General features: G+C 42.8%; 1 protein-coding gene and 1 long non-coding RNA gene across 2 annotated transcripts in view; both read right to left on the minus strand.

Moving 5' to 3' along the window:
* The window catches only part of echs1 (enoyl CoA hydratase, short chain, 1, mitochondrial), a 22,285-nt gene extending 12,410 nt beyond the window's left edge, over positions 1-9,875 (minus strand). The window contains exons 1-2 of the mRNA XM_063191664.1: positions 9,723-9,875; positions 7,150-7,347 (exon numbers count right to left, since the gene is read on the minus strand). Coding sequence (XP_063047734.1) covers positions 7,150-7,347; positions 9,723-9,810 — 286 coding nt within the window. The 5' untranslated portion in view covers positions 9,811-9,875. The remainder of the gene's footprint in view (positions 1-7,149; positions 7,348-9,722) is intronic.
* On the minus strand, positions 2,203-5,049 carry LOC134440819 (uncharacterized). Its single transcript, XR_010033034.1, has 4 exons — positions 4,949-5,049; positions 4,190-4,299; positions 3,131-3,213; positions 2,203-2,330 (listed from the first exon to the last, which is right to left on the minus strand). It is a non-coding gene; the product is annotated as an uncharacterized LOC134440819 (long non-coding RNA).
* Positions 9,876-10,336: the final 461 nt, after the last annotated feature.

Below are 10,336 nucleotides of genomic sequence, written 5' to 3' on the forward strand. Positions count from 1 at the left end.
TAGGCTGATCACATTATCCAAAATGAAACAGTTGCCACACAGATCATCTCTGGTTGAACATGGTGTATTTTGGGCAAGCTAGTTACAATTCCTACTAGCTAGATGGCAACAGGGGGGTGTATTTTGGTCATGAGAGGAAGTTTTTTTTTTGTCAGGCTGTGACACTAAAATCAGTAGAATACCTGTGTTAAAATCAGAGGGCAAGAAAGTAGACTACTGTCACAGGTGCTTTACTTTCAAAAATGATTTTGCTATGCTACTTTTGAGATTATAATAGTAAAAAGGGATGTTTTTGTCTTGACATTTCCTCTTGATGTGAGCTAATGCCCTGCCCTGACTGTTCCTAAGGACACTTCTGCCACCTACAGGAACAGTTAGAACATGACTAGAGGCGTGAAATTAATACACAACATAGGTCAGACCGTCCTCAAGGCGTGGCTGTAAAAAAACGCAATTATCGGCGAACGTCGTCGAAGGCAGGGGGCGTCACTATTCGAAATTACGTCATTCGACGGCTAAGGCAGCCAATGAGTTAACGAAAAAGAGAAACCAAATGGAGTGCAAAATTGACTGGCTACCTATGACTACCTATGGCACATTTTGCAAGTCTTGTCCTTGCAGGCCATCCTTCTCGGTTTTTCAAAAAAGAGTTCCAGTGCCCTGTTGTAATTAAACTGCCCTACTGGTGACTGTCGGTACCTTACCTGTCGCTTCTGCCTTATCTGTCGCTCTTGTCACCTGATTGGCTGAAATGAACGATCCATGTTTTAGAGGCTGTCCGGGTTATCGCCTGTTCATAAACAATCGTATTTTAAGTTTTCCTGGCAGACTGTTCGTTTTTATTTAAAAACAAAGCACCGTGAAGCAGAACATTAACATTGAAATCGCGTCGCATTCATCCATCTTGATGTACTGAAATGAATTTCGACACAGGCTTGTTATACCCCCTGATTTACTATGTTTACTGCTAAGCTAATGTATCACGTCGTGTAACACACGACTACCGGTACATTAAGTTTATATTGGCCGCGAAATATTTTACATCTGTAAGTTAATACAGTGTACTATTTTACATCTATAACCTATCTATAGCCTACTATTTCCACGATCTGCTTACCTTGATCCCCACAGATACCACGCAAAACGCTAAAATACGAGGGAATGCACTCATTGATATTGCTACTATGACAGACTGAGTGACTGGATTACATTAACTTGCTTTTCGTTTTTACCTGGTAACAATTCTATAATAATTATATTCTCTATAACATATCAAGGTTAAAATGCAACTAAGTAGAAGCTTGCAGTATTGGCAGGCAGTAGCCTATTTGAACAGTCTCAGCCATGCAAATGAGAAGAGGTTTTGCTACACAAAGATTATAAAAGAAAACTACCCCCTTATACACTGCATACCCCTAGACACACAGCATACTTGAATAAAAATAACATTTTGTTAAACAGGTGCATGAGTAAGGGACAGCTCTTCCACATACCCATGTCATTGTAATGGGGGCAGGCGTTTGTTTACATTTCAAAAAAACATCTTCATTTATTCCCAATAACATTCAAAAGGTTATGCAACATCAGCAGACAACTAGCAAACAGACAGTGATACCTTTTGGGATAGTATTTGGATTAGGACTATGTTAAGAAGGTTTTTAATGCAATCAAAGTCTGCCCCATTAGAGTAGCTCAGATCTCAGAAAGAGCCGAGTCAAAAAATGCCAGCATCACCGGGTACTGACAAGTCAAGGGTAGCATGAGCTATACAACAGCATATTGAAATTGGCAGAAGCTATCTTTTAAGAGGCAAATGGTTGAGTAATCCAGTGCCACTTTGATGTTATGGGCATTCTAATTTACCAGAAATCACCAGACATAACCTTACATTCATTTTCAATGTTTTTTTTTTTGTGTTTTTTTTCTGGTGGCCCAAAATTGATGCAATGCCGCTGCCCATTGACTTCAATGGTGCGACACCTTCCATTCTAACACACATTGAGACACACTGCCATGCAAAGCAAGTAAGAGTGTGGGGAGATATAATCACAAACAGTAACTACATTCCTGTCCTGATGCATCTGCCAGATGGCAATCTAGCAAAGAACTTGTGCCGAGGGTGCAGTAACACATGGAGAACAATGATGTGATGCAGTATGTGATGGTTTATTAGCAGTTTTGTGGAGGATGTTCACAAGTGTCTTCTACAGGGTTCACAAGAAGTGTAGATTTTGCAGAGGTGTTGGTGACCCATGACTGGTCCTGGATGGTGCACCACCTTCACCGAATCTCCCCTGATGCTGATGAGTTGGACATGCTGGAAATGTCATCTAAAGTTTGGCAAAGAGAGAAGATTAGAGGAGAGTGCGTGCGTGTGTGCGTGTGTGTTATTAACCCATTTTAGCCTGATGCTGCATACACGATGCATTGTCCAAGGCGCCTGAAGTGACATGGGTGCATTCCAATATGCAGACTCCTGTCCATTCTCATGCAAGATGATGCAACTAATTTCACGTTTTTATGTGCCTCAGAGGCTGAGCAAGTTAGGTTTTTACCGCCCCTGGCAAAAAGTATGGAATCACCTGTCGTGGAGGATGTTCATTCAGTCATTTTTATTTTTAAGAAATATGATGGATCACAGACCCGACTCAGAACTGAACTCATTTCAAAGGGCAACTGTCTGGCCTTAAGAAACACCAAAAGAAATCATGAAAAGTAATTCCGTTAGTAAGAAAGAGTTACTTTTTTTAGAGCATGCATAGGGGAAAAAATATGGAATCACTCAGCTCTGAGGAAAAAAAATATGGAATCATGAAAAAGAAACACACAAACAAGCACTTGAGAGAATTTACAAAAGGATACTTCACTTTTTCTTTATTTATACCTGAATGCTTACACTATTGATTTATAGGGGGTTAAAAACTGTCCTTTGTCTTTTTTTTTTTAAAGTGAGAAGTTGGGCTGCATGTGGCGCCCGAGCCTCCAGTTGCCCATCCCTGCTGTACAGTATGCTAACAGAAAGGCTCTCATAGTATTTCAAATAATGGTCTATATAAAAACTGGTTATAATAGGTACAGTGCAGCATAAACAGGGTTGAGGGGGTGGTTTCTTTTATTTCGTTGTACCTACCGAGTTGTTTAGCCAATGTCTGTGTGACACGTTCATGCTGCCACCTCCACAGCATCCTCTTCACAACCGCAGGGGCAAAACACCTGAAAACATAATAATGTAATCCTTTTTCAGTCCAAGATATAGACTAGAAAATGAGTGACAGCATCAATCAGATATGCAAGTGTAGTGGACCCCCCATTTTTGGCTTTTTGTTATTCCCTTATTCTCACTCCCTGTCTTTTTGTTGTCCTGTCAGAAGTTGTCTTTTAGTTTAATTATGCTTTTGCACGTTTTCGCCAATAGATGGCATCATAGGACCAGCAATGAGTGCAGAGACCCTCTCTGGTGCAGTAGCCTCTGGGTCTTTCTCAAATGCAAGGCCAGTGTCCTTCCAAGTGTGTCAGCCTAATTAGTCACGCCCAGTGATTGGATACTTTTTGGTGAACTCTACAGAATATCCAATCACTGGGTATGACTAATAAAGGGTATCCAATCACTGGGCGTGCCTAATTAGGCTGATACACTTGGAAGGACACTGGCCTTGCATTTGAGAAAGAGTGACTTCGGTCACATAAAGAACGAAACGTGGAAGTGACAGGCTTTGTTATGATACAGAAGTAGGCCAGTGACAATGGCCTCACAATTTGGAGACACCCCAACCGGAGGTAGAACAAAACCCAAGAGAAGTCACATTTTGGGTGCTTTTTTTGTTTGGAGGTGCATATGAAAATGTGTAAAATTTTTAGGCTTAGCATTAAAATCACTTTGGCCAAGAATCATTTTCATGTATGGGACACCCTAGAGATGAGGAAAAACATTATTGGGTTTTGTTCTACCTCCGGTTGGGGTATCTCGAAAACGAAGGCCTTTTTGGGTCCATTGTCACTAGCCTAAAGGCAGCGGTGTCAGCTGTTCAGTTATGCTGAGGAAAATGTAAATAAACAACGAACTCTACACACTTGAGGACCTTATTCATTAAGTGTGCAACATAAGCATTCACACAATAATGCCACCAGGTCACATTTAAGATTTAATTAGGAGTATTTTGTTATGGATCTTATGTAGTGATAGACTTACCATTTCTTGTTATGGCATATCTGGCCTATTCCCAAGAGAAGGCTGATGTCCCTGTCTGTTGATCTGATTTTGACGTCGGCAAGATGCTTCGTGCTGTCTGGGTTTCAAACCTAGTGGTGAAATGACAAGGGATTTTATGTAAACAAAATGCTTATTTCAGTAAGTGTACATACAGTAAACAGATCTAAGAAGTTCCCAGAGCACCCTACGATAGCTGGCATGGTTGGCACGAAGACCCAAAGAGCAAAATTGTCCCAAGATTGTCTTCCAAACAATTCCACTCCAAACATTTTCCTTCTGAAATAAACAATGTCCATATCCAATCAAACCTCAGTAGGCAGCTATCTCGTCAGGTCGGCCTTACCATAGACACATCTGTGGCCCGTAAATTTACAATCTCAAACGTCATCGCCATATAATCAGAGAGATTCTAGAATATTTCTGATATAAGCCATGGCACAACACAAGCGTTTATTTGTATAATAAACAAGATATCTCGGCACGTTTGCGCTAGTTATCTGAACACTGATTGTTAACGAATATCCGAAATAGTGTAGAGCTAGCTGCCATTTATGTTATGCTAGCTAGGGTCAAGTCATCTCATCCAAACTAGCCACAGTAAGGGGGAAATTACGCTTCAAATGAACGGGAATGACTCAAAACATTAGAAATATATTGTTAGAATGTACCGTATACAATGTTAGTCTGTGAGGTTAAATAGTTTTCTTGCATATATATTTTTATATCCCAGTTACGTACCTTATCTTCTGCATGAATCGAGGCCTCCTGTTTCATTGGCACGAATGAACGAAAAATCCTGTCAGGGAGCGGAGCAGTTAACGCAGCCTTTTGTTTACAGTTGTTACCAGGGCAACGCAGCTAGGACCCCAAAGCGACAGATAAGGCAGAAGCGACAGGTAAGGTACCGACAGTGGCCCATTTATGCTAATTCTTGGGTTGCTGCTGACGTCATAGTGCTGCCCCCTGGTGGTGATCTACCGCTGCTGGTGGACAACCTGGGCTTGGAGCCATTGAAACCCATTCAAAACTTCATTTTTTCGATCTGACACAGAATATTTTTAATTATACCTAAAGACACACCATTGGACTTGTTTAAAAGCTGAGAACCTCAGCTTTCCATAACTGAAAGCGGTATTTTCCTAGCATCTACCAATCCGAAGGTAGCCCACTTTAAGTGCGGAATTACTTTTCTAAAGATAGCGTTTTGTTTCCTTGGAAACGGACGCGGTTTATGTGTTACGCATACGCTATTTGACTCGGTTTTGCACTATTATGGATGAATTTCTAATCTTGACATGTTAATGGACAATCTATGCGAATTTCATAATGTGTTTTTATGTGATATGGGAGTAAATGTGTTTACATCCCGTCTGGGATTTGTTAAACTAGCTGGCCCGCTAGTTAGCTAGCAAGTGCTAGGTCTCTACACTACATCATGTCAAAAGTGGAAAGATTTGCCGACACTCAAGGCTGTGGATATAATGAACTGGTTCTGTGAATGTTCTCAGAATGTTTTGCTTTGACAAATTGCTGATATTATAGCATTACATCCAAATCCTGGTGTTTCTTTGTTTATGCTTGGGCCATTGAGACAGATCGATTCTAATATCTATTACCAGAGAGAGTTTATTTCTGCTATTACTTACTTGCTAGCTAACTAGCGAACTAGCTAACAAATCCCAGACGGGCGTACTGTTAACACATTTTACTCCCATGTTACATAAAAACGCATTTTGAAACTCGCACAGATTGTCCATTAGAATGTCAAGATTAGAAATTCATCCATAATAATGCAAACCCGAGTCAAATAGCGTATGCGTAACACATAAACCGCTTCCGTTTCCAAGGAAACAAAACGCTATCTTTAGAAAAGTAATTCTGCACTTAAAGTAGGCTACCTTCGGATTGGTAGATGCTAGGAAAATACCGTTTTCAGGTATGGAAAGCTGAGGTTCTCAGCTTTTAAACAAGACCCATGGTGTGTCTTTGAATGGGTTTCAATGGCTCCAAGCCAGGGTTGTCCACCATTTCAAATTCGCGCGCTCCAGTGAAGGGGCATTCTGACATAACTGCAACCCAAGAATTGAAAATTAAAATTGTTTCAAAATATGGCCTCGAGGATGGACACACATGGCGTAGTAATAAATCCGACCACTAGGTGTCACCATTTAGTCCAACCGATGTTGTCCTAGTGCCTGCGCTTGAACATGCATTACAAGTTTTTTTTTTTTACAAGTTTTTTTTTTTTTAGGGAACGTAGCCAAGGCGGGGGTGGGGTTTAGTCAAGGCGGCCGCCTTGATAAGAAAGCGCTGGGGGAAAGCCTGGTAATGCATTGCAATGCATTGTAGAATTGAATCGGATCGGATTGGATTGGATCTCATAGAATTGAATCGAATCGAATTGCTACCTCCCGAATCGTGATCGAATCGGATCGTGAGGGCAGTGCCAATCCACACCACTAAAAAGCAATAACGAAACAACAGGATATTATATTTCTCCAATGGCAGATATATATATCCAACTCAAGGCTTACATGTACACAGGTCAGTGCAACCATCCCAACTGGTTTGTATATACACACTCATCTCATTCACACCTAAGTGAACCCAGCACTAGCTTTAGATACAGTAGGCAGGCAGCCTGTCCCCAAATACAGTAAGTAGTTTAGTGACAAACATGGGCAAAGCCATTGACCTTCTGAACTTCACACGGGATTAAAGAAGTGTGCCAGACTCTAACTCCCTATGATGACTATGGCACCGTTTTTGCCCTGCTGTGTGTGTGTGTGTGTGTGTGTGTGTGTGTGTGTGTGTGTGTGTTGTCACTTCACCTGCGAAGACTCTCTCACAACCTATGATGACCATGGCACACGTCTGTGTGCGCGCACGTATGTGTGTATGTGTGTGTGTGTGTGTGCGCGCGCGCGCTGCCACCTCACCTGCGAAGGCTCTGTCGCTGCCGGTGATGACGATGGCCCCCACCTTTGTGTCGCTCTCGAAGTCGTCGAGTGCATGCCCCACCTCCAGCATGAGGCCGTCGCACAGCGCGTTCAGGGCCTTGGGCCGGTTCAGCTGGATGAAGCCCACGCTGCCGTTAGCACCCCGACGATCCACCAGGATGTGCTGGTACTGGCCACCTGCGCGACACACACACACGCACGCGCACACACATAAAACACAAACGCACGCACACACACACACAATGAGTTACACAAATATAACAGATGCCAACTAGCAGGTTGAGTGATACAACGTAGAACTGTTACACAAGTGTAACAGATAATAGATGGCAACTGGCAGTTTGGTGGTAGAACGTTAGTAAACCTCCTTTCCAACTCCACACACACACACCGTGCACAGCACACACACACACACACACACACACACACACACACACACACACACACACACACACACACACACACACACACACACAGAATTACAGAAGTGAGATGTCAACTAGCAGAGTTTGGTAAACCTCCCTTCCATACACGCACACACACACACACACACAATGAGTCACACAAGTGTAACAGATGCCAACTAGTAGAGTTCGGCGGTAGAACGTCAGTAAACCTCCCTTCCAACCTCCCACCAATACACACACACACACACACACACACACACACACACACACACACACACACACACACACACACACACACACACACACACACACACACACACACACACACACACACTGAATTACATCAGTGTAAAAGGTTCAAGCCCTGAGTGGCGAGCTAGTGGAAGACGACCTTGGATACATAAGGAATAGGGGACTAGAGAAAGGGAAAAGGAACCTTCACAACCTGTTCAGTGTAACTTCAGTCATCCTGTGCTAGTTTAATAATAATAATAATAATACATGTATTTGTATAGCACTGTATCCTACAAGGCATGCAACTCAAAGTGCTTAACAAATGGGAAAAACATCATTGCTAGAGATGGATTTAAAAGGAGAGGTAGAGAGGAGAGGCAGAAATAGCAGGAAGGCAGAGGAAGAAGAGATAGATAGAGATTGTGGAGTCATAAGGTCCACGTAGGTTAGGACCAGGATTCCACTCAGGGCTCGAACCCTCGACCTACCAGTCAACCCTCCAGTTCGGGCATGGGAGGCACAGCAAGATACCGTTTAGCTAAATGTCCAGACTGATGACTCAACACTACCTATGATGTATGAGGTTTCGGGAGGGAGGTTTGCTGTTCTACGTCAAACTCTGCTAGTTGGCATCCATTACATCAGCCTCCAGTTCCCTCTGGGAGGTGCTGGATCAGGAGTCTCATTTCCAGCACCAACACACCCAGTGACAGTTTCATTCACCAGAACTCAGGATGCTGGACCAGAGACGATTGATAAGGTAGAGAGACGATTCATAAGCAGTATGGAAGCGTGTGCTGTATGGTAAATAATATACAGTATGTGCAATGATGTATGTCTGTGGTGTTTTTCTGTATTTATGCATGTATACTACTGGACACCTTAATTTCTCTCTGGATTAATAAATTATACTCTACTACTCTACTCTTCGGGGATCCATGATGTAAGGCTCTTAAAACTGCAATCCTATTTCAGCCATGGCCGTTTATTATAAGACTAGGAGACCAGGAGAATGAATGGAGTTCAATGGAAAGTCACGCCCATTTAGGAGTCCTAACCTGATTTCACTTTGTTTCATTGATGACGCGTCCTACACCTTATCTTGGTCTGCCATATTGAAAATCCTTGGCGGAACTCTCTCCCCTCTCCACCCACAGGTCTAGGCACACAGGAATCTGCACCTTCCTAATGAGTACAACTCCACTAACAACACTGGGACTCTGAGGCACAGCAATGCAGCCGTGTTGACCTGGATAACCTCATGGACTATTCACCATTTGCACTAAACCCACACATACTAATAAAGTATTGTACTATTCAACTTGACTATTCCAGATAGAAAAGTTAGCAACAGTAATAAAAACAGCAGCATTGAATGTGTTGAAGATTAGTGTTTCTCTTAATGTATTTACTGCTATTTTAGTGGTAAGGTATATGATGTTAAGTAGCCTACTATATGCAGATGTATAGTTTTATGGTGTTGATGCTGGCCTAGCTGTGCACACCTGTCCTTCAACCGTGAGCACCCCTGACCTGTCACCTGCTGTGATAACCGCGTTAACAGGTAACTGAGTGGCCTTCCCTTCACTAGGGCAGAGGTAAACAACAGCCTGCTCCAAGCTACACACTACTGCACGCGCACTTGTGTGCTACTAGCCAACTATGAATGGCAAATCGGCGCAGCACACCAGATCAGCACCTCTTCATCTGAAAACTCATCTAATAGCACCACATCTAGACTATATTACTGCACGGGCCTGAATGATAACTAATAACTTAGTGCTGCAACTTCGGTCTGTGTAGCTGTAGCCACTTAGCTTGAAGTTGGACCACCAAGCTAACTGTGACATTGACCCACTGGCCTGGGCCAAACTGTTGTAACAGCAAGAGATTGCCTGCGCTCATACTCACCCGAACATTGCCGCACTGCTGCTACTGTCAGGGGAGCGAGTTTGGAGGGTTTGAGGAGCGTCGCCGCTGTTCTGTAAAGTAATGCCATTTTGCAGACCAGAGCAAGCACACCGTAATACTACAGTGCAGAGCAATGACAGGCTACCAACTGCGGGCTTCTTCTTCTTCTTCTTCTTCTTTGGTGTTTATTGGCGGTTGGCTACCGACGTGGAGCATTACCGCCACCAACTGGTGCAGTTATGTACAACTCTTTGCATGGCTTGTTCAGGTCAGAGGTACGGAGCATTGATGGAGTGTGCGCACTAACGGGGGTGCTAGATAACAGAAATAAATAAAACAAAAAGCAAACAAATAATAATGAAAAGAAAAATACATAAAAGGAAGGGAAGCCATTAGGGAGGGAAAGAGAAAAATAAATGATCACTCAAAAATAAATAACTTAAATCCTGTCAAATAACTGGGTTGACTTCAAAAATCTCATAAGGGGGGCCCATGCAGATGGCCTATTGGAGAATGCCAGCAGGCCTTCCAGAGTTAACCTTGTCATCCCTATTGGCCTTACATTTTGCATCAGTATTTCCCTTTCACAACTATATGCTGGGCATTCTAATAAC

The sequence above is a fragment of the Engraulis encrasicolus genome, chromosome 24, assembly GCF_034702125.1.
Source record: "Engraulis encrasicolus isolate BLACKSEA-1 chromosome 24, IST_EnEncr_1.0, whole genome shotgun sequence".
Lineage (NCBI taxonomy): Eukaryota > Metazoa > Chordata > Actinopteri > Clupeiformes > Engraulidae > Engraulis > Engraulis encrasicolus.